Source organism: Ranitomeya imitator, chromosome 10 (assembly GCF_032444005.1).
Source record: "Ranitomeya imitator isolate aRanImi1 chromosome 10, aRanImi1.pri, whole genome shotgun sequence".
In the NCBI taxonomy this organism is placed as follows: domain Eukaryota; kingdom Metazoa; phylum Chordata; class Amphibia; order Anura; family Dendrobatidae; genus Ranitomeya; species Ranitomeya imitator.
In genome coordinates this window covers 36,629,003-36,653,359 of record NC_091291.1, presented here as the reverse complement: position 1 = coordinate 36,653,359, position 24,357 = coordinate 36,629,003, and the positions used below count along the sequence as shown (strand labels likewise).

At 39.2% G+C, this 24,357-nt stretch overlaps 1 protein-coding gene across 1 annotated transcript in view; it reads right to left on the bottom strand.

Moving 5' to 3' along the window:
- Window positions 1-24,357, bottom strand: part of LOC138652191 (mucin-2-like) — a 209,517-nt gene that overhangs the window by 15,004 nt on the left and 170,156 nt on the right. Inside the window, exons 175-206 of the mRNA XM_069742959.1 lie at window positions 23,302-23,321; window positions 22,812-22,918; window positions 22,677-22,714; window positions 22,483-22,582; window positions 21,447-21,542; window positions 21,141-21,178; window positions 19,367-19,472; window positions 18,766-18,867; window positions 18,581-18,615; window positions 18,205-18,301; window positions 17,793-17,809; window positions 15,352-15,369; window positions 14,287-14,392; window positions 12,939-12,973; window positions 12,743-12,845; window positions 12,115-12,210; window positions 11,825-11,847; window positions 11,344-11,367; window positions 10,709-10,814; window positions 9,980-10,081; window positions 9,781-9,818; window positions 9,415-9,511; window positions 9,178-9,194; window positions 7,731-7,748; window positions 7,384-7,489; window positions 6,840-6,883; window positions 6,642-6,744; window positions 4,306-4,404; window positions 3,061-3,089; window positions 2,876-2,899; window positions 1,019-1,127; window positions 269-370 (exon numbers count right to left, since the gene is read on the bottom strand). Coding sequence (XP_069599060.1) covers window positions 269-370; window positions 1,019-1,127; window positions 2,876-2,899; window positions 3,061-3,089; window positions 4,306-4,404; window positions 6,642-6,744; window positions 6,840-6,883; window positions 7,384-7,489; window positions 7,731-7,748; window positions 9,178-9,194; window positions 9,415-9,511; window positions 9,781-9,818; window positions 9,980-10,081; window positions 10,709-10,814; window positions 11,344-11,367; window positions 11,825-11,847; window positions 12,115-12,210; window positions 12,743-12,845; window positions 12,939-12,973; window positions 14,287-14,392; window positions 15,352-15,369; window positions 17,793-17,809; window positions 18,205-18,301; window positions 18,581-18,615; window positions 18,766-18,867; window positions 19,367-19,472; window positions 21,141-21,178; window positions 21,447-21,542; window positions 22,483-22,582; window positions 22,677-22,714; window positions 22,812-22,918; window positions 23,302-23,321 — 2,155 coding nt within the window. The remainder of the gene's footprint in view (window positions 1-268; window positions 371-1,018; window positions 1,128-2,875; window positions 2,900-3,060; window positions 3,090-4,305; window positions 4,405-6,641; window positions 6,745-6,839; window positions 6,884-7,383; window positions 7,490-7,730; window positions 7,749-9,177; window positions 9,195-9,414; window positions 9,512-9,780; window positions 9,819-9,979; window positions 10,082-10,708; window positions 10,815-11,343; window positions 11,368-11,824; window positions 11,848-12,114; window positions 12,211-12,742; window positions 12,846-12,938; window positions 12,974-14,286; window positions 14,393-15,351; window positions 15,370-17,792; window positions 17,810-18,204; window positions 18,302-18,580; window positions 18,616-18,765; window positions 18,868-19,366; window positions 19,473-21,140; window positions 21,179-21,446; window positions 21,543-22,482; window positions 22,583-22,676; window positions 22,715-22,811; window positions 22,919-23,301; window positions 23,322-24,357) is intronic.

Here is a 24,357-nt window from a genome sequence, read left to right as displayed (position 1 = left end):
CCTCCCTGTCGATGAAGTGTTACTGCTGACATCGTACTGATTGACAGCCAGCAGTCAATCAGCTTGACATCAGTTTTGACGCCTTGTGGACAAAGCAGAGCAGAAGAGAAGAAGCTGCTCTATTGAAAAGACATCACCAGAAGCAGAGGATTTGCCGGGAGGCGCAAATAGTGATCATTCTGAACCGGAACAAACCCATTAAGTGGAAACAACTATGCATTCAATAATATGAAAGGTGGAGGCACTAATGTTTGCTATGGCCACTTACCGCACTCATATTCTGGACAACAGTACTCTTCAGGGTCTTGAGTTCTGAGTGGTGGTGAGCCATTTGCACATGTTGGAGGTGGATCGCACGATTCTTTGCACTCTGCAATTCAGGTAATGATATTAAATTAATTTGTCAGTAGGATTTCATTTCCCACACTATTTATATGTACATGTAGCTCTTTCAAAGACAAGTCCAGCGATACCTTTACATTGCCAGTCAATTCCTCCATTATTGAGAAATCAGAGATTGAATTAATATGCAAATGAGGCTGAAGAGCTATGATAGATCTGAAGCCTCTGTCACTCCAGCTCTATTCCCTGCACAGAGAGCATCTTTCACCTCCTGCTTAATTGACAGCCTTAATGGGTGTTGTTTCAGGCAAAGGAGTATTCAGTCAAGCAGAAGTTTAGTGGATTATAGATCTGGAGTGACATAGGCTTCAGATCGACCACGATCATTTGTATATTAATTCAAAAGCTGATTTCTCAGTAAGAAAGGAATGGATTGGCCATATAAAGGTGTTATTAAATTAACTATCGTATGGATTGTTGTAATTATGTATTTAATTGTTAGTGAGCCTAGGGCTCACTGTTAATGTTGCTGCCTTCCATGCATATCAAGGCATTTTCTGATCTCCTCAGAGAAGAGAACTGATGTAATAGACACACAGCAGAAAAGATAGTAAAGTGTAATTGCTTTGAGAAGGCATATCATTGAAATGTTCTACTGAACAGTATATATACTTACCACAGATGATCTGTGGGCAGCATGCATCTATCCAGCCACTGAATGAGACAGTAGCGCCCACCTTGGTACATACCACAGGCTCACAAAGTATATTGTTACATGGATTCTCCTGTAAAACATCATGGACATTATCAGATTAAGAGGCTACTAACATAGATGCTTGCATATACAGACTAAAACGCTTTTACTGGACAGCATTGACCTAATCAGGACAGGAATGGTCCAGAAAGGACTTCAACCGGACACCCATCTGGTTTGACAAATATCCCTAGTCATGACTTACATGGTATTGCCTCAACAGGTGGCATTAATGAGATACCCAATTTCCATACTTTTTCCCATGCAAATTTGCCTACAAGGCTTTATGCAGTTAGTCTCCTTAAAAGGTTTGTTCTTAGGTACATCTTGAGGAGAACACTGCTTCCCTGACTCTCAACTTCCCATTTGCTAGAGACAGTATGATCCTAAAGATGGGCAGTTTGGACCAGCAGCATAGTTATCCACTTGTCTGAACTGTGCACTCTCAGATGCTGCAGAGGCAAAAGATTAGCGCAGGGAGATATCAAAGGAAAACCAGAACACATCGGTGGACCAAAGGGACACATCGAAAAAGAACAGAAGCACATCGGAAGAGCACTGGGACACATCAGAGAAAAGCTGAGACACATCGCAGGATCACGGGGACACATCGGAGAAGCACAGGGATACATTGGAGAACAGGGGCACATCAAAAGGGGCAGAGGGACACAACCGAGGTTTAGAGGACCATAGAGACCAATTGGAGAAGCACAGGGACACATTGGAGAACAGGGGCACGTGGAAGGGGCAGAGGGACACATTCGAGGATTAGAGGACTACACGGACACATAAGAGAAGCACATGGACAGATTGGAGAAGAAGGACACATCAAAGGGGCAGAGGATCACATCCGAGGATCAGAGGACCACAGGGGCACATCAGAGAAGCACATGGACACATTGGAAAAGAAGGACACGTCGAAGGGGCAAAGGATCACATCTGAGAATCAGAGGACCACAGGGGCACATTGAAGAAGCACAGGGCCATATCGGAGGCGAGCAGGGACACATTGGCGGAGCAAAGGGAGACACCCGTGGAGCACAGAGACATGTCGTAAAAGCATAGAGACACATCAGAAGAGTGCAGGGAGTCTTTAGATCAGTGCCTACGGTGGTCTAATGTAAGGAGCTTGTAAGCTCCATGCATGCTTGATGAGACTTCAATGGTGGTTCATAACTTAATCAACAAAAATTAAAAAATAAAATACAAAAAAATCCCCCCATCCTTGAGAATAGAGAAGGTTTTTAGTAAGATTTAAGACTGCAAAGTTGCAGGTTTTTCCAAGCATTTTGCAATTTGTAAGCGTTATTGATGTTGAGAAAAACTATTTAAGGAGAGCTAGGCCTCCCAAAACCAAACAACTGTAAATCCACTGACTGTAGGCAGACAGCTTGAAAGAAGGGAGCATATAAAGGGCAAGCTATTAACAATATGTGTGCAAGAAATCTGAAATATTGCTCTTTTTAGGTTTTGATAAAGACCCTGCATGGCTGAAACATTGTGATTTTTCCGTACTAATAAAGTTACCAAAAGGAGGATGTCTGGTGCCCTGGTTCCTGAATTTTTATGTTTTGTTACAACCTTGTGGTGGATTGCACCAAGTGAGCATGGAGAACAGAGTGATACACGGGACTCATCTACTGCAAGTGTAAGAAATCTGCCCAACTCACATATCATTAATATTACTAACATAAGACGGGCAGAAGGTAGAAGTTAGGTATCGCCTGAGCAGTGTTTACTGGTAGATATTTGACATTTTATAACAGGACTGCATCTTACCGGGGTAATTGTGATGATGGGAGGCTGCAAAAAAAAAAATCCAATGAAATTATAAATGAAAGGTAAAATATTTAAATTTGTGATGCTACAATTATTTGTAATGAAATATAAGGAGAAAATACATAACACGATAGAAAATGTAAGATAATCCCTGTGTTCATATATATTTATATATATTGACTTACTGTTGTTTCAGGAGGAGGTGTAGGAGGGGCTGAAATAAAGAAGGAAAGCAATTAATTATTATTATGATCATTAACACTACATTAAATAAAATCGTGAATTAAACATTTGCCTTTTTACGTTTGACAATGGAGTCTACAGCAGATTCCATTGAGCTTTCCAGTATTTTAAACCTCTTTCCAATTTCCTATGTATTGTGCGGGCTCAGGAGCTGAGCCTGCAGTATACGCTGCATTTGTCCATAACAGTCCAATTGCATCTATTTAACCATTTAAATGCCTCAGTCAGCGCAAGACATTTTGCATGCCCATTGAACCCCCCGCAATGCGATCGCGGTGTGCCAATGGAATCTCATGGCAGCCAAATTCTGTTGAACGAGGACAATATTTTCTCCATACACTGCGATTTGGCAAAGATCAATAAAATTGTCATCTCACTAAGCCCTCACCTGCAACAGCAAGATGAAAACAATACTTTTTTTTTCACTTACACTTTTTTGTCACTTAAATAAGAAAATAAACTATACAAGTTTGATACCGTCGTAACAGTACTGACCTGGAAAATCATGTTGGAAGGACATTTTTACCACATAATGTACACCATAAAAACATAAAACAGATGCGGAATTGGTTTTTTTTCTTCGCATTTTTACATACATAAAATGGTAAAGTGAATCGTGTCACTCAAAGCTAAAACTCGTCACCACAAAATCAGCACTTGCATGACTATTTCGAAGGAAAAAATGTAAAATGAAAATGCAAAGACTGAAAAGTCTATATCCCTCGTTTTGTCATCTCAAAGGAACAGAACCTCAACGAACTGAATAAATATCAATGGACATCATGAGGAAGGATAGGTCGGTATTTGAAAAACTTGTTAGCTAACTCCTTAAACAAAAACCATGAATCTAGTGTGAACACATTCTTAGCCAAAGATTCTAACTACAGATGAGCAAACCCGAACTTAAAAGTTCCGGATTCGTTCCGGACACTTAGAGTCCAATGCAAAACTCCGGAGACAGAATACTCCCGGAAATCCGGTTTAATGTTCGGCGTTCCGGTGGAACTCACAAGTGAAAGAGAGATTTTACCAGATCCAAAATTCGGATCTCCATTGTTTTGAATGGGATTCAGGTTCTGGTTCAAGTTCTGGTACCCGACCCGAACTTTAGTCCAAACCCAAACTTCCACAGGTTATAACTCCTAACTTGATTTGCAGAGATTTCACTAAGTGTGTGTAATACTTACGGCATTGATAGGATGGACAACACTGGGTGTTTGTGTCGATAAAATGAGATGGGGCTTGTCCTCCATCACAAAGAGGAGGTGGGCTGCATGGCTGACAACCTATAAGATCAGTGAATTAAACCATGTGTTATTCATTTCTTTTTAAATATAACAATAGTAAATCTCTAGTTCTCTATATCGAAAAATTGTATTCACAATTTTTTAAGTTTTTATTCTCGACAGGTGAACAAAACATATTTGGAAATTGACGATTCAGATTCCATTGATTTCACATATTTCAGAACAAACAGTTGATTATGTGGCTGTCTTGTTCCCCATTATAATAATGGATGTTTGTTGTAAGGCTGTTGAAACACAGTGGTGGGTCCAATGTAAGGATTTCATGAGCACCTCTCCGCAAAATAAAAATAATCCACACCACCAAAAAATATCCCAAGACCCACCTCAAACTGTGAAAAACATATGGTAACTAGAGGGCCTGCCAAAGATCCCCCTCATGTGGCCTCAAACAGATCCCCTCAAAGGCATTCAAAATATCCCCCTTGGACGACCTGCTTCAGATCCCACTCAAAAGAACTGCATTAATATCTGTCAGAGAACATCTTAAAGATCCCCTTCAGCAGGCCTGCTACAGATCACCCCCAGAGGGTCTGGCACAAATCTCGTTCATTGCATCTGCCAAAGATCCCCCGTAAAGGGCCTACCAAAGATCCCCTCAGAGGACCTGCCAAAGATTTCCCTCAAAAGGCTTGTCAGACGCCCCCTCAAAAGGCCAGCCCAAAATCCCCTCAGAATGACAGCTACAGCTCTCCCTCAAAGTTCCTGCCAAAGCTCCGCCTCAAATGACCTGATAAAGATCCCTTGAAAGGGCATGCCACAGATCTCTCTCAAAGATCCCCTTTGTAGATCCTGTCACATATTCCCCTCAGAAGGACTGATACAGCCTCTTGTGATGCCCAAGACTGGAAGTTTTTTTTGCGTGGCAAGTAGGCCTATTGCAGCTCTCTTTTATTCTATACATAAAGCTTAATCTGTTGTCACTACAGAGAGCATGAGAAAGTACCTGCAGCCCATACAGGTCCTACCAGTAGTCGAGGTCCTCCAGGATGGTACATTTATATGTGCAGCCACAAGAAGGTTTGCTCTGTCCCCCAGCACATTTTCAAGAACATGGAGCAGACACCAGGACATGAGGCATTACATGATGAAAGCAGACAGGGCTGCAGAAGGGCACCAACTAGGCAGCCGGAAGTGTTGTCTACTCTTTTGTGAAAGGAGATACAGGAGGAGCATTGCCAGAGCCCTATGAAATGACTGCCAGAGGCTACCATTGTGCATGAGGTTGGCATGAGGGCCAAACATCCTCTAGTGGGATCATCTGTGCTTTCAGCCCAGCATTATGCAGCTCAATTTGCATTGACTAAATTGGCAGGTCCATCATTTGCATTCACTAGAATTGGCAGATCCACTATTGTTGCCTAATTCTCTTCAGAAATTAGAACAGGTTCCTACTGAGCACAGGTGACAAATGGGAAAGAGTTTGGAGATGCTGTGGTGATCATTATGTTGCCTGCGATATCATCCAGTATGACCACTTTGCTGGTGGGCCAGTGATGTGCTGAGGGTGGCACAAACCTCCACATAATAGTCCACGGGCACCCTGCTTGTTGTTAGGTTCTGGGATGAAATCCTCAGAGCCATTGTCAGACGTTACGCTGGTGCAGTGGGCCTTTCGTTCCACCCGATTCAGGGCAATACTTGGTCTTTTATGACCAAAGTGTGTATGAATTTCCTGGATGATGACGGCAGTCATGTCATTGATTTTCCAAAACCTGAATTCAATTGAGAACTTCTGAAATATTATGTATAAGTGCATCTGCTGCTGCGAAGTAGTGTCACACACTGATCCACGACACTGATTAATGCCCTGATCCACGACTGGAAGGAAAACCCCAAGGATGCCATCTGCTTTATCATCTGGAGCATGCCCAGACCTTGTATGGCACGTGAGGGCCATACATACTCTGTCCTATTATGAGGTACCAAGAGGAACTTCACACAAATTGGATTTTCAGTGATTTGTAATCCAGTCTTCAATTGATATCACATTTTATTATCTAGGAATTGGACAATTTCCTCTTATGTCAGTACAGATTTTTAAGCTTGAATTTGTTGTTCATCGAGATTTCAGCATTCCCTTAATTTTTTCCTAACTCAACACATAGGCCCATAATGTGTCTATGTACGTAGCCACTAAAATTTTGATAAATTATTTAAGGTATCACAAATAGATAAAATAGTCTAAATACTTCACAATATATGATAAAATTGCTTACGGCATTCATGGACTTCACAGCATTCGTCCTGCCTAATAAACTCTTCAATTTCTCCTTCCTTGGTGCAAACTGTAACTTCACATACAGCATCTTTGCAGAGTTCCTGTAATAATAAATATGATGTGATAATTTTTATAGACTATTTATCAACAGAATAACCTTATATGTATAAGAGGTTACACAGTGGCTACTACTTACATGTGGTGGGGTTGTGCGAGGAACGGGTGTTGTTGAAGGTGGGACTGCAAAATGTAAAATTATCAATCTCAACGAGAGCTTCATAATCAAAATTAATCACAACTTAAGAAATAGTACCTATTAACGAAACACAACATAGAATTTTTCCATGGCTTTATTCCCTAGGTCTGCTATACCTTCATCAGTCTTAATAAGCAAAATATTACTGATGTGTTGACTTTTCCTAAGTCTTTTCCTAAGTTTTTTATGCAGACGTTCGTGTAACACGATTCGATCATGGAACGCGAAGCATGGACAGGCCGTGAGTCTCCCAACCCAAACTTGACAGCCTGATATTAGGTAGTGTTGGGGGTGGGATAGTCACGGCCAGTCCGTGCTCGTACCCCGTTGCATGGATGAGCCTTTATTCCTATCAATTTTTGAAATGCAAATCCAGAATCCCAAATGATGGTCTAATTTAAGCCTCACCCCTTTAAAAAAAAATATATATTTTCCATTAAACATAAAGAAACATAAATCCCCCCCCAAAAATAAGTATACATACTGCATTCAAAGGTCGGGCAACAGTCATCATCTGGGTCATATCTTGACATCACTGTGTCACGGTCATCACAGTTGGGCAAGGGACATCCGGATCCATCACAAATTCGCTGGTTGAAAAAAGCAAATATTCATGTGAGTAATGTGAAAAAATCTGTTGGCAATAAATTTGTCGCTGACTAAATGATATATGATATATTATTGGTCATTCTGTGCGCATGTTAAATGTGGTCAAACAGGCTATGAAGTGACCGTCGATCGGCAAACAAGTAGCTGATTGGCGGTGGGTTAGTGTCACAGGTTGGGTGGTGAAAACCACCTTTATTTAATTTTACCATGATAGAAACTCACCGGTGTAATTGGCGGAGGCTGTAAGAAGAAAAATATATATATTAATTATAGAAGAGATAACAATTCTCTCACTAGGAAAAAATTACAGGATGTGCCACGTCTACAAAACTTCTAGTCGGCAATCAAACCCTGTCAAGATGCAAATTCTCTGATTCATTTACAGGGGTTGAGTTATGCAGACAATCTTGGTCCATACAGTATGGATATGACTTGATTGCCGATTTTGAATACACTTCATGAGCCAAAGAGGAAAGCCATTGGATCACATGAATACACAGCATGGAATACAAGAGCTCAGGCAGCCCGAGCAAGGATTGTAATGCATGGACGGTCTATGAGCCTCCCGAGGTCAACAACCTCATTGGCATAAATGAGGATGTCAAATTTGGATTGGGATACACACGGACAATCTGTGCTCAGACTGAGTTTCACAGACATCTTCATGAGCTGCAGCTGAGCTAAGACCAGCCTGAAGGTCCCTCAACAATAGCACCTCAGATAGGTTCAGACTGGCCCACAGGAGAATAAGTGAATTCCCCGGTCCACCCCCGTGCATGAGTAACTCACTTTTCTCTATCACCTCTCTTTGGGGCACACAGGAACCATGGGTGTATGCTGCTGCCACTAGAGGCTATCTCCAAAAGAGCAGTAGTTGGCCCAATATATTTGATTCACTATACACAGAGTTGGGCAGCATCTCATCATTCATTCCTCAAGTTACCCAATTTACTATTATTGAGAAACTGAAAATTGTGAAAGGGAGTAATTTAATATTTGCATTACATGTCAATATTTTGACACCCCAGTCTGACCATGGCCACAGATGGCATCATGTACGTGGTGGCTCTCAGGGCTCTCGGAGAGCAGTCACACATTACTGGCATGGCTAATGAGCCAGCTCCAGTGACACGATTCGCACCATCTTAACTTAGGTCCTTAAAGTGAAGGGAAATCTTAATATTTCACCATTGCACCAGTGCACAAAGCAAGGTCCACAAAGAGATGGTTGGGGGTGTTTGGCGTTGAAAAAATTGACCGGCCGCACAAAGCCCTAACTTCGACTCTATCGAAGACCTTTGGGATGAACTAGAATGGAAATTATGAGCCTGGCCTCTCCTCCAACATCTAGGTTTGACCACACAAATGCTTTTCTAGATGAACGGTCAACAATTCCCACAGACACCTCCAAAATCTTGTAGAAAAACTTCCCAGAGGAGTGAGAACTGTTATAGAAGCAATGGTGGGACCAACTACATATTAATGTCTATGGATTTAGAATTGGAGATCATAAAAGCTCTGATAGATGTAACGTGGAGGAGGCACAATATTTTATCCTTATAGTACGCTATACAAAACACAGGCAAAAATATGATAAAAAAAATAAATGAATGAATTAAATAATTACAAAATTAATTTAATAATAACTGTAAAACGTTTTGAAACTTACAATTGTTGGTGGAGGAACTGTGAAAGAAAACGAAGCAAAAGGACATTAGTGCATATGGAAATCTATGTGATACCATCAGCAGAAACCAAGACCCATTGCCAAAAGATACTTAAAAAGGAACAATAATGTCACATTGTGAATGCATAGGAGACTATGGGGGATAATATAGTATAATTGGATTTTTAGGGGATTTTATTCTTTTTATTTAGCCTCATAAAAGACTGGTCATTAACTTACTGCACTGGTAGCTCTTGCAGCATGGGTCGTTGGAGGAGACTTCAACCAGGGAAGAATCTCCATAACATGGTGGCACAAAGCAGGTAACGTCTTGGCACTGTAATAGACGTAGAGGTCAGTAGTGAGTTTTATCAATCTGTCCAAACCCTTGAGGTGTAAATGAAGCTGCTATATGAGGGATTGTGTTATTTACATGGGTGTGTACATGGCGTTTAGAAGGATGGCGCTCCCTACCGAAAAACCCCAATACTCACAAAAAACGACTTTATGTCTTAGAATTATTTATATATGGAGACTATATGTGACATTACAAGAACTAGTTGTGATGAGAATTGCCCTGTTACTCATATTGGAGGGCGGTCATACCTCTCCGGGGGTTACAGGAGGCTCCAAGGTGGGGGGCACTGCCAACAAAACACAAGATAGGTTTATGTTAATTATTACTGTTATGTGCACAATTCTTATATTAGTTATTGGATCTTTTTGAGATTGGCAAGAATTATGCATGGCTCAACAATATGAACAGGGGTGGTAAATCATTTTGAAGTTTAGTTGTCTCACTTACGGCATGCATATTCCGGGCAGCAGTAAAGTTTGGGGTCTTGAGTTCTGAATGGTGGTCTGCCATCTTGACATTCAGGAGGAGGACTGCATTGTTCTGTGCATTCTGTAATGGAAGACCGTGTAAAGTTTTCTCTATACAGATTGCAAATAACGAGAGTGAACTTCTTTCACCATCAAAATGAAAGGTAAAAGGAGGATAGATGGAAAAGTATCCAGACACTTAGGATCTAATGAAATTCGTTGGCAACCAACTCAAGTTTGACATCTGCACCCCCCATCTGACTCCCTATTATAGCACTGTTTGAGAAAGGGGCAGCACATGCACATGGCAATCCCCAGTGTAGTACATGGTAACAGTGATGACAGCGAAACTATAGACTCGAAGACTTCAAGAGAGCCACACACAAGTGTGGTCAATGGTTACCTCTCTACTCCTTCCAGGTTACTCAGACACAGGAAGACTAAACATCTCTGGAAAGTGAGAAGTGGAAGTGCCAGAGGAGAGCAGAATATATACTATAGAAACAGTGACTGCAGAGCGAGGAAAGAAAATGTTGGATGAGTTGGCCTGAGCACAGCAGATGTGTGGAGAAGGCCTCCTAGGTTCTCAGGTTGGTGAAGGATCTTGGCCATGTGCTCAATGTAACCTCCATGTATTAACATTCTGCCCATCACATTCAAAACATTTGTTTAGTAATGCACCAATTTGGATAATGTTAATAATTCTTACGGCAGACGTAAAGTGGACAACATGGATCTGCCCATTCTCTGAGTTCGGGAGTGGCGCCTTGCTTGGAACAGGTCACAGGCTCACAAACCCTATTCTGGCATTGGTTCTGGAATACATCAGCAGAGTAAAGATCAGATTACAAACATGAATATAGCTGCAATTCCTGAAATACATGTAGACTATGAAATGCCATATGTGAGAAGGTAGGATGGTCATTTGTTCGATATGTGTGGACTGCTCAACCTCGTGAAGGTTCTCAGATATGTTTGTGAACGCAAAACAAGTGGTGTTTGATTCTTACCCAGGTTCACTTTAGGCTAGCAACTATCTATCGATCTATTATTTGTCTATTTATCTATCATCTATCTATCTGTTATCTATTATTTGTCTATCGATTATCTATCTATTATTTGTCTATTATATATCTGTTATCTATCGATTATTTGTCTATTATTTATCTGTTATCTATCTATTATTTGTCTATCTACTGTATTATCTATCAATATATTATCTATCTATTATCTATCTATATGTTATCTACCTATTATCTATCTATTATTTGTCTATCTATCATGATAAATATGCACATTAATATTCAATATTATTACACTTATTGTAATATAGCTAAAACCTACCGGAGTAGTCGTGATGGGAATAGTCTGTAAAAAGTGCAATAAAAATGTTAAGTAAATAATTATAATTGCAAAATGCAAAGACTTACTATTGGGCCTTCATATAAATACTCTTACATGCCCCCTTGGACGCTTTTAATACGTCCCTCCAGGTCACTTGTCATGCATTGAGTCATCACATGACCACAGTGACTACCATCTCTAGTAGACCTAGATGCTTCATTTTAGATGTTACAAGACTGTTGCAACAGTTGCATGCAAAATAGTTAAATTCTGTAGAAAAATATATAGTTCCTAAAATGTTCCCAGTGATTCCTTTAAGTTTTACACATTCAAGGCTGGAGTAGATCAATGTCATTTTGTAAATTCTGCATTAAAATGGCAAATGGAGATGAGGAATCATCTAAATAAAAAAATCCTACAATTATGCTCAATAATCTGTATTAAATCTCAGACTGTGTTTTTCAGATTATAGATCACCTACCGGTGTTGGAGGAGGAGGAGGAGCTGAAAAAAAAAGAGGAAAAATGTTATAATTGATAAGATTAATATTTTTCAAGTAATAAAGTAATAACCCTGTTCACTTCACGTGCAATAAAGATTCAATTCACTGCCCAAAACCTAAATCCAAATATCTTGACCAGTAGAGAGTGTCTTGATGACACCTTTTCCCACCAAAGCGTCCCACCAGCTCTTCTTTCTAGCCTTTCACCACCCAGGAATGCAACACTGCAGAGAATTACGGAACCAGTAAACCGCAGCTGGAGTACTTACGGCATTCGTAGGTTGGACAGCACTCGGTGTCTGTATTGATAGCAGCAAATGGGATTTGTCCATCACAATATGGAGGAGGGCTGCATGGCTGGCACTCTAGAAAAATCAACACCATTTTTAATGTTAACATTTGTGGAACCCTAGATAGAAAACCTGAACTAGTTACATGCATTACACTCCCATGATGGGTCAAATTGGCAGATTTGCGGAGCTGACGATGGGCCACCACGCACACAGTTACGAAAATTAACAGGTGTTATACAATGATCCTAGAGACCTTCTGCTGCATTTCCATAAACCCTGACTGGACAGCAGATATTTACTGATGAGGTTTATCCAAGACACACCACTTACATGTCTTTTACAGAAAGGTCTCACCGAACCCCAAGACTCTAATTTTGGAGTTTGGCCATCCTCATACCTATTTCTATCCAGACAGTGGCCCTTCAACTGTAGTAATGTGTTGAGACTTGAAAGAAAATTGAGTCTCAACCATAGTCATGGACTGAAGTACCCCACCAACTTGCCGTGACCAAAGTTCCTAAACCTTTCAAATGCTCTAACCGGGGACCCCTTAGTTAAAGCTTGGTCAAATATCCTAAATATGACTTGTAATAGAATAGCTTACTGCATTCATAGACATCACAGCAATTGTCCCGGTAGACAACCTCGGCTTTAGTCCCTTCCTTGGTGCACTCTTTGACGTTACACACAACGCCGCTACACACGTCCTGTAATATAACATGGTTATATCCACTGACTGATCAGCAGAGAGAGCTTTTATGTGTGACATTGTTCATTTGGTGGATATGGGTAATACTTACAGGGGTGGTTTCTGGTGGACTTGTTGGTGGTGGGACTGCAAAATGTTAAATATTGTAAACAAAAAAAAATAGTTTGTTTCATAAAAGTCACAAACTTCTAGGCAAAAATTAATCATGCGTAGGAGAGATAATGTCTAGCAGATAAAAATCAATCATTAAATAGATACATTCTAGAAGATCAATCATAAAAAGATAAGATCCAGCAGATACAATCAAGAACATCAAATAAATAAAATCTAGCTGATAAAATCAATTATAAAAGAGATAAAATCTAGCAGCTAAAATCAACAATAAAAGAGATAAAATGTAGCAGATAAAAACAACAATAAAAGAGATAAAATGTAGCAGATAAAAGCAACTATAAAAGAGATAAAATCTAGCAGATAAAAACAGCCATAAAAGAGATCACATCTAGCAGATGAAATCAACCATAAAAGAGATAAAATCTAGCAGAAAAAAACATAAAAGAAATCAAATCTAGCAGATAAAATCAACCATAAAAGAGACACAATCTAGCAGATAAAATCAACCATAAAAAGATAGAATCTAGCTGATAAAAGCAACCATAAAAGAGATAAAATCTAGCAGATAAAAGCAACCATAACAGAGATAAAATCTAGCAGATAAAATCAACCTTAAAAGAGACACAATCTAGGAGATAAAATCAACCATAAAAGAGATAGAATCTAGCAGATAAAAGCAACCATAAAAGAGATAAAATCTAACAGATAAAAGCAACTATAAAAGAGATAAAATCTAGCAGATAAAATCAACCATAAAAGAGATAAAATCTAGCATATAAAAGCAACCATAAAAAGATAACATCTGGCATATAAAATCAAACACATAAAATAAATAAGATCTAGCAGATAAAATCAACTATAAAAGAAATAAAAGCTAGCAGATAAAATCAACAATAAAAGAGATAAAATCTAGTAGATACAATCAATAACATTAAAGAGCTAAGATCCAGAATATAAAATCATTCACATACTAGAGATAAGATCTAGTAGATAAAATAAATCATAAAAGAGGGAAAATCTAGCAGATACAATCAATCACATAAAAGAAATAAGATATAGCAGATAAATTCATATATGGAATTGTTGCATCAACAAAATCAAAAGTAGAAAATAGGAAATAATTTCTTCAAAATGATATCCATCCATTAATATGTGTATATCAGTAGTGATGTATGATATAACGTAAAAAAACCCACACATAATAGTTGGATATAGAAATGTATAACACATAGTATAATATATAATATAACAAGTTGCTTCCGTTAAAATGCCATTCATTGCAAATACAAATATTGGACCAATACATGATGCAAATATTGACTTACTGCAAACATAGGTGGGGCAGCAGTCATCGTCTGGGTTATATTTCGTCAGCACAGTATACCCTTCATCACAGTCAATGAATGCACATCCGGAGGCATCGCAAGGTGGCTGAGTGAAGAAAACCAAATACTTAGAGGTAAGTAATGGAAGAAGACCGAATAAGCTCAAATTAGTCCCTGACAAAAAATGTTTCAAGAGACTGGTCACCAGATTTCACAATATAAAGTGCATGCATATTGAAGAATTCTATTGGCCCTGATGAGCCTGTTGTACATACTTTGAAAATCCATGTCAGAATGAATGTATGATCCCTTTTTATTATTTTTTTTCTGGGTGATAATAAAATGAGCATTATATGAGATTAATATTAACATCAAGATTATATATTTTTACTTATATACAGTAGAAGTTTGAAATACATACACTTATCAGGTATAAAAGATCTATTTAATGTTACATGCAGTCTGAATTATGAAATCTGGTGACAGATCTACATTAAAGAACTGCTCCAGTGATTGTTTTTATTGCCCTTGTTATTAGCAATTAGTAATACATGTATCCTGTGTGCATTAAAGTACTAACCCATCACTGTTGTTTGCTGTTTCCAGTGCGGCTCCATTCCTCTGCTGCAACATGTGACTTCTCGTTAATTTGTTGTTACACTGCACTGTCAGCAAGTGTCAGAGCAGGGATTACAGGGAGAGTCGGCACCAGGTGTTCTGACTGCCGCTCTGCTGCCCCCTGTCTTTAAGGATGCTCCGCCGCCTGAGGCAAAGTATTCAACTTGCCTCATGATAGCAGCACCCCTGTGTACAACAGTCTAATTCTGAGTCTGATAGAATTACATTGAGAATGTGTCTACAGAAGACTTTGGGTGAGCCGGCAGGTCACAACTGCAATCACATGATACAGGAGAGTGTTGGAGCTTCGCTGGAAACGGCAGGAGACAGCAATAACTAAGTATTTTAGTGCATACAATAAAATAAATTATTTATTGTTACAAAGGAGAACATTTTATAAAAAATCCAATAGAGATCCTTTATGTTAGTTAATTTAAACTAACTTACCTTTGGAGTAGGTGGACTCTGTAAAAAAAGAAGAAATATTAAAATTTGATAAAGCAAATATATAACATGTTACTCATTAGATAAAGACTATGAGCCCAATTCATTATTGCATTTGTGCACTTTTTTGTTTATTTTTTGGTTCTTTTCACCCAACTCTTTTTTCTTTTAATGTGTTCTTTTTTTAACCTATTTTATATAAATTCACCTGTTTTTTTTCTTTTATTTTTGCCATTGATTGCAGGGGGGTCGGGATGAGATGTTTATTTCCAAAAGTATTTGGCCGATTCATCAATTGGAACTTTTTAAAAATTCATTTATTTTTTACTCTAGTCCCCCTCTGGAGTGATTTTATATACTCGAATATTTTGGGCGTCAATTTTTGCATCGTTCGATATGCAAATTGCCTTAGAGAGGAAGAGGGCTAGGGAGTCTAGTGCACTGCCACCTATCTCCATCATTCAATGAAACTTGCAAAACAGGTGAAAGACGAAAGCAAAGAGTATTTTTTTATTGTGCCCGAAATGCACGAATCACGTTTACCATTTTGAAGAACTCAAAGAAAGAAAAGTATAAAAAATAAAGAAACATAACTTAAAAAAAAAACCTCTCTACAAATAAGCCCTATATACTTTGTCTACTAAACCATAGTCTGGGCCTGCTCGGGATCCTCCAGTAGACAATCTTCGATGGTATACACATCGTCTTACTGATTTACTAGGTTTGACTTGCACAGACAATCCCTGTCCAAAAGCTGTGTCATGGGCATAACTTCATAAAAAAGGTCCCTCAATGACCCAGAGCAGGGAAAGAATAGGTAACTGGAAAAACCCAGACTGGCATTTTAAACTATATTCCTACAACTGTGGGATCTGAGCTACTGCTCCTATTCTACTCTACTTCTACTCTATTCCTACAGCTGTAGGTTCTAAGCTTCTACTCCTATTCTACTCTACTCCTCTACTTCTCCTCTATTCCTACAGCTTTAGGTTCTAAGCTTCTACTCCTATTCTACTCTACTTCTCCTCTTCTTCTGCTCTATTCCTACAGCTGTAGGTTCTAAGCTTCTACTCCTATTCTACTCCTCCTCTACTTCTGCTCTATTCCTACAGCTGTAGGTTCTAAGCTTCTACTCTTATTCTACTCTACTCCTCCCCTACTTCTGCTCTATTCCTACAGCAGTAGGTTCTAAGCTTCTACTCCTATTCTCCTCTACTTCTCCTCTACTTCTGTTCTATTCCTACAGCTGTAAGTTCTAAGCTTCTACTCCTATTCTCCTCTACTTCTCCTCTACTTCTGTTCTATTCCTACAGCTGTAGGTTCTAAGCTTCTACTCCTATTCTACTCTACTTCTGTTCTATTCCTACATCAGTAGGTTCTAAGCTTCTACTCCTATTCTCCTCTACTTCTCCTCTACTTCTGTTCTATTCCTACAGCAGTAGGTTCTAAGCTTCTACTCTTATTCTCCTCTACTTCTGCTCTATTCCTACAGCTGTAGGTTCTAAGCTTCTACTCCTATTCTACTCTACTCCTCTACTTCTCCTCTATTCCTACAGCAGTAGGTTCTAAGATTCTACTCCTATTCTACTCTACTTCTCCTCTACTTCTGCTCTATTCCTACAGCTGTAGGTTCTAAGCTTCTACTCTTATTCTCCTCTACTTCTCCTCTACTTCTGTTCTATTCCTACAGCAGTAGGTTCTAAGCTTCTACTCTTATTCTCCTCTACTTCTGCTCTATTCCTACAGCTGTAGGTTCTAAGCTTCTACTCCTATTCTACTTCTCCTCTACTTCTCCTCTATTCCTACAGCAGTAGGTTCTAAGATTCTACTCCTATTCTACTCTACTTCTCCTCTACTTCTGCTCTATTCCTACAGCTGTAGGTTCTAAGCTTCTACTCTTATTCTCCTCTACTTCTCCTCTACTTCTGCTCTATTCCTACAGCAGTAGGTTCTAAGCTTCTACTCCTATTCTCCTCTACTTCTCCTCTACTTCTGTTCTATTCCTACAGCTGTAGGTTCTACACTTCTACTCCTATTCTCCTCTACTTCTCCTTTATTCCTACATCTCTACTTCTCCTCTACTTCTCCACCACTTCTCCACTATTCCTACGGCTCTAGATTCTGAGCTTCTACTCCTATTCTATTCTACTTCTGCTCTATTCCTACAGCTGTAGGTTCTGAGCTTCTACTCCTATTCTCTTCTACTTCTCCTCTATTCCTACAGCTGTAGGTACTGACCTTTCACTATAAGCATCAGCTGGTCAAGAAAGGGTTCTAAGAATCATCCCAGTTGCAAGCACCAATACCCACCTTTAACCCTATATTTTTTAAAATGTACAATATATGTATCCCTGAGAACACTTTTACAAAATCAAATTAATAAAAAAGAGGGTGAATCTTAATTAATAAAATTAAAATTTAAGTAAAACTTTTTGGGAACTTACAACTGTTGGAGGGGGAACTGGAATATAAAACAGAAAAAATGAAATTAGTTCATAAAGAAATCCATAAAATAATATATAAAAACCAGGGAAAGTAGGATAATACAAGCACTGATCATAGAGGACATCTCTAGTAGTTAGTTACTAGTGCCAGAGATGGATAGTGCAAATGTAATAAGCAATAGCAATATGGTAATTTCTGTAAATACTAGTGTATATTATAATATTTTATAATGCATGTACTATAAATACATATAGAACACAAAAATTGTCATCTCCAGCTATTATGGAATTCTCTCGATTATTGAGAGGTTCAATTGTAAAGTATATTAAATTCTTTGGGGATTTAGTTATTATTATTTTTTTAACTCTAATAGGCCCCTCCCACCAAAAAAAAGACCGGACATTGACTTACTGCACTCGTAGCCATCGCAGCATGGATCCTCTGAGGAAACTCGGATCAGGGTATAATCTCCATAACATGTTGGAATAGTGCAGGTAACGTCATCGCACTGTAATAGACGTACAGGTCAGTAGTGAGTCTTAACAATCTGTATTATACCACACTCTAAACTCTTTAGGTGTAAATGAAGCTGTTCTATAAGGAACCGTATTTATACATGGGTGTGTACGTGGTGGTAAGAAGGATGGCACTCCCTACAGAAAAAGCCCAAAACTCACAAAACATCTTTATGGCTTACAACTATTTATATATGTAAACTATATGTGACATTACAAGAAATAGTTGTGATGAAAATTGCCCTGTTACTGATGATGGAGGGCGGTCATACCTGTCCGGGGGTTACTGGCACCGATGTGGGGGGCACTGCCAACAAAACATAAGATAGTTTTACATTCATTATTACATAATATGTGCTCAGTTCTTGTCTGTTTTTGAGCTTTGCAATAATTATACACGACTCAACACCATGTACAGGGGCGCTCAACCATCTTGAGGTTTAGTCGGCTCACTTACCGCATTCATATACCGGGCAGCAGTAAAGTTCGGGGTCTTGAGTTCTGAATGGTGGTTGGCCATTTTGACATTCAGGAGGAGGACTGCATGCTTCCGTGCATTCTGTAATAGAAGGCCATATAAAGTTTTTCCTATACAGACTGTAAACTTTAGTTTAAGTAACGAGAGTGAACTTCTTTCATCACCAAACTAAAAGTTAAAAGACAAATGAAATTAACGTGAAGAGTCCATGCAGTCAGGACCAGAATAAAGCTCGTGGAGACCAGCATCTTGCCTTTGGACTTGGACACTACCTGACCTCTTATCGCACTGTATCGGAAAGGGGCATGGTCTTCTCTAGTGGAGTCTATGTGGACAGTGTAGATAACTGAACCACGGAGACTGAGATAGACCCATGCATATTTGTTCGCCACTCCATCTCTTCCTGATAGGACTAAATTCCTCAAAGATAGTAAAAGTGATAGTCCCTGAAATGAGCAGCTGATATACTATTCAATGGAAATAATGAGTGCCCTATGTGACCTCCCTCTAATCCATCTCTGCATTAAGATAGGTTTCAATATACTTTATTTTGTTCTATGTTATTAAGGGTCAAACTTACCACAGACAAAGAGTGGACAACATGGATCTGCCCATTCTCTCTTTTCGATTGTAGCGCCGTTCTTGGTACAGGTCAAAGGCTCGCAAACCCTATTCTCACATGGGTTCTGTAATACACCAGCCAAGTGGAGATCAGGTTACAAGCATGAATATATTATATATACTGTACTCTCTAAATGTCAAAACCCTATTCCTCCATGGCTCCTCCGACAATACATCAGGTTGGTTAGAAGTGCGAAAAGAGCTCCAATTCCTACAATATACTATCAAATATCATAAGTAAGAATGTAGTGTGGCCAACTGTTCTACATCTGTGGACTTCTAGACCTCATAAAGGTTCATTTATACAGTATGTTTATGAATGCAATTAAATCGGTGCAGAGGTGGCCATTGGGGTTATTGGGATGGGCTTCCTCTTTGGCCATACTGTAGACATTGCAGAGGGAGGAACAAGTATTCTCCAGAAAGGAAGATGAAAACGTTTGAAGTATTGTCTCCATAAGTGAGAAGAATCTTACATTTTATTACAATCCTTATAGTGTGGCTAGAACTTCAGTAGTTACATAATGTAGTCAACTTTGTCACATCTACAGTAGCTAGGAGCTCCAGTAGAACACATGACCAAGATGTCGAAGTTTCCTCTTGTGGAGAGCGAAAAGTCAACATAGGGAGAGGGAATAATAGGCCATGCAATAATCCACTGGGAATTTAAATATGCAAATAGCTTCTTAAGGTTGAATAAAATTTCGGCACCATTTTTGCATCTCTTGGCAGGAAAAGCAAAGCTGCAAAAGTGCAAATTTTTGGTGTAATTTTGGCTGCGTTTTTGACTGATTTGAGTGAAGTCAATGGTGAAAACGCACAAAGAATTGACATGCTGCAGATTATTTCCTGCACCACATCTGTAAAAATAAGTAAGGTGTGCATGACACTTCAGGTTTCTCATTCACTTTGCAGGCATCAGGATTGCTTCAGATTTTCCTAGCAAACCCGCAAGATAAAAATGTACCAAAAACGGACGAAATCTGCACACAGCCTTAAGAAAGAAAGAGGACAAAAACTCTACTGACATGTATTGGAAGTAGCAATTCGAGAAGTCAAGGTTGATTCTTCAAAGGACTTGTAGCATGACTTAGGATAAAAAGCAAAACCAGACACTCCATTTGAAGACTTGTTTCGGCATGTTTGCTCCTCATCAGCGCAAAACAGGAATACTGATTTGGGTGGGTGGGAAGACTGACAGTGTGACAGGGGTGCAAAAGATAAAGTTTCTCCTTGTTTTAAGAGACAAGTCGGCATAGAGAAACTTATAGGCCATGCAATGCTCCCTGCTTTGCACTAATAAGGGGCAATGATGCCAAAACATGACTGTAATGCAAATTGAGTATGAAGCTTGGCTTCCTATCCTGAGTTTTTGTCCTCTTTCTCCCTGAAGAAGCAACTTGCATGTGAACAGGTGGGTAACATCATTATGGAGGTCACATATGGCTGTCATCAATACATGCAGTCAGAAGGGTAACATTTTGGGGTGTATTTTACATATTCTGTACAGTTATGCACAACTCCTAAAACCTAAGTTGTTTTTCATTGATGGCTGAAGTAACTGAGCAATTCTAGTGATCTATCTTATCCTATAAATTCTGAATTAAACTACAGAATGAGTAATAAGAAAAAAATCAAAATCAAAATTCCAACAAATATCATTAAAAAATTTTTTTTTAAAGTTCATATTAAATCTAATACTTTGTTTTTTTTAATGGTATCAATTAACTTACTGGTTTTGGAGTAGGAGTAGGAGTAGGAGTAGGGGGGACTGAAAAAAAAATAATTGTCATCAGTGAGTAGGTTATATCATCATGATTTTGTTTTTGTTTAATGCACAATAAGGAAATCAAGCGATCAGCCACTTCAGTTTATTTGCAGCAAAGATCTTGACCAAGGAAGAGTAGGTGGTGGACATCCTTTACACTCGAAGCCCAACACCCATGACTCATGTTCCCACCAGTGTTTCCTTACAGCCGTTTGCCACCGAAAAATGTAAAATTTCAGAGAATTAAGGAAATAGCGGCTGGTGTACTTACCGCATTCGTAGATCGGACAACATTGGATGTTTGGATCAAAATGTACAGCAAGGTTTTCACCACCACAATTAGGAGGTGGACTGCATGGCTGGCACTCTAAAAAAAAAAATCGACAGATCAAACAAAGTTGAATTTTATTGCTTGAGAACGTTCTTCTTCTTATTAGCCGAAATGAATTGTAGCCATGTGTCGAAAGGCGAAACTTTAGCCGAGGGACATCTATAACATGCCGACACAGTGATTACTTATCCAATTCTCTGAGCTATCGGCAGACAGTAACGCACACACTGGAGTTAGCGAGTGCTATGTGTTTCTCTACCGTCCATCTGCCTCATTCTCATCACCCCTTATTATACAGGAGCAGGGGCGGACATATCATTGGTGCAACCTCTGCGGAAGCACAGGGACCCAAGAGGCAACGGGAACATTTCTACCTCCAAAGCAGGTGGAACTGTGCATTATGATGAGCTCTTAGGCTGCAAAGGACCCATATATTGGGTCTGTGTCCATCAGTGGACAGGAGATAGTTACTGCTGAGACTCACCACTTGTATGTATTTTTCTATAAGACTTCACAAAATCCCTAAATTCAGATTCTGGACTTGTACATCACCATAAATGCCCATATTCAACCCCTTCACCGCCTTTGACATACTTATACATCAAACGTAGTGTTCCTGCCTTTGATGTTGGCTGACACGCCGAGACCGCATATTTGTCCTCACTTGATGGCTGATTTAATCGTAGTGAAGAGGATAAAACAGCATTTGTAGCCTGGCACTTTAAATTTAGCAATATATTGAGAATTGATGGTGGTAGGACTCCAACCAGGCTTGAGGGAATACCAAGATCTTGACATCTTGATCTTGAGCCTCCACCATACGCCATGTTCAGGAATATGAAGTGTGCAGTAATGCAGTTATGACCCCGATCAATTTTTAAATGGTTTAGGGTCCAAAATCTCTCAAATAGCTGAGGACCCCTGAACTAAAACTAGGTCAAATATTCTAAACATGACTTGTAAAAGTGCAGCTTACGGCATTGATAGACAGGACAGCAGTCATTCTCCCAGCCGACAGCCACGGAGACAGCCCCTTCCTTGGTGCACTCTTCCACATTACACACCACTCCTTCACACTGCAATATAATATGATTATAGCCATCAACTATCAGCAGAAAAAGCTTTTATTTTAAATAAATCATTCAGTAGGTGGCCTTGGCCAATACTTACAGGTGTTGGGGGTGGAGGCGGTGACGTTGGGGATGGGACTGGAAAATGTAAAATATTGGAAAACATTGGAAAAATTGATAATTTCGTAAACATAATGCAAATATTGATTTATAAATAATAGACTAGTAAACGTACTGCATTCATAGAGGGGACAGCAGTCATCGTCTGGGTTAAATTTCACCATTAATATATAACCGTCATCACAATCGGTGTATGAACATCCGGAAAAGTCACAAGGTGGCTAAGAAAAAAAAAAATAGGTTTGTAATTAGAGAAGGCCTGTTAAGTATAAATTAATCACTGAGAAATGTTTCAAAGGATCTGTCCCAAGATTTCATCATACAGAGTGTATACTGTACATCATTGAATTGGTCTTTTAGAACTGATGAGTCTAGTGTACTTATTTTGAAGAACCATGTCCCAATCTCTGTATAATCCTTTCTTTATTTTATTTTTTCCTGGCTCCTCCTGATATAAAGATTATAAAGCCATTCTAACTTGGGATTTGAAAATAAGTACACCAGTCTCATCTGGTTTAAGAGATCTATTTAAGTGCATGCAGTTTGGATTGTGAAATCTGATGACAGATCCACATTAGTTAATGTTACGATGATTGGAACTTATCACTGATGGTGTTGGTGTAGGCTGTAAAAAAATTTTAAAAAAATGTGATAAAGAATATAAATAACATTTCGGTCAATAAATAAAATACTATATGCTCATTGCCTACAAAACCAGAATCTGGGCATGCTAGGGGCCTTCTTATATGCAAGTCAAACCCAGATAATATATACATTATTTTATGATTTACATGGCTTGACTTACATAGGCAATCCCTTGACAGAAAACTGTATCATGCACATAACTTCATAAAAAAGGGCCCTCATTTTGCTTCCCGCAAGGAACCAGAACAGGGAGCAAATAATTAATGGGAAGACCCCACATGGCATTTTATAATATACTGTTACTACTGTGCATGACCAGCCAGTCAAATTTGCTTTTTATATCTGCTTGCAGTCCCTTGCAATGAAAGCTTTTATCTTTCATAGTGTACAGCTAGTTTACATGGAGCTCGGCCACTAGGAAAGGGCTTAACTCCTAACATCCCGGCCACCAGTCTATTTATTTCTATACATCAGTTATCTGTGAAATCCCTCCTCCCTATTAGCTCCTGATATGATGCTGTTAATAATCTTAGAAAATCATGAGTCCCACAGCATTTGTTTTTCCCAGAGCAATTTTACTCATCACTGCTCTCACTCTCTTGCGCTATTTACTTGTTCAAATGCCCTGCTGTCACGGGGCTACCCCAACAGAGAGGTTCCAGAGAACCGCAGCGCTCTGGGCCTCGTTCACACACAGTGAACAGAAGCTCTTCACCTGTATTCTGACCTAGCTGCTTTGTGCCAGCAGTGCAGGAGTTAACCTTATTGCTGAATTGCTGAGAGCTGGGTCTCTCAGCTGAAGTGGATTTTGTAATCTGGTCCACTATATAGACCCAGTCCTGACTTCAGCTAGTGTCAGTGATCAGTTATACTGCCTAGCTTGGAGGTTGAAGGAGCGTAGTGTTGGTGTTGGAGGTTTATTTACAGAGATTGGTGTCTGCAGTTTTGGTTGCATGTTAAACCTGTTTTCCTTTCTAAGTTTATTCCTTCTCTTCCCTTCTCAGTGTTTCCTTTGT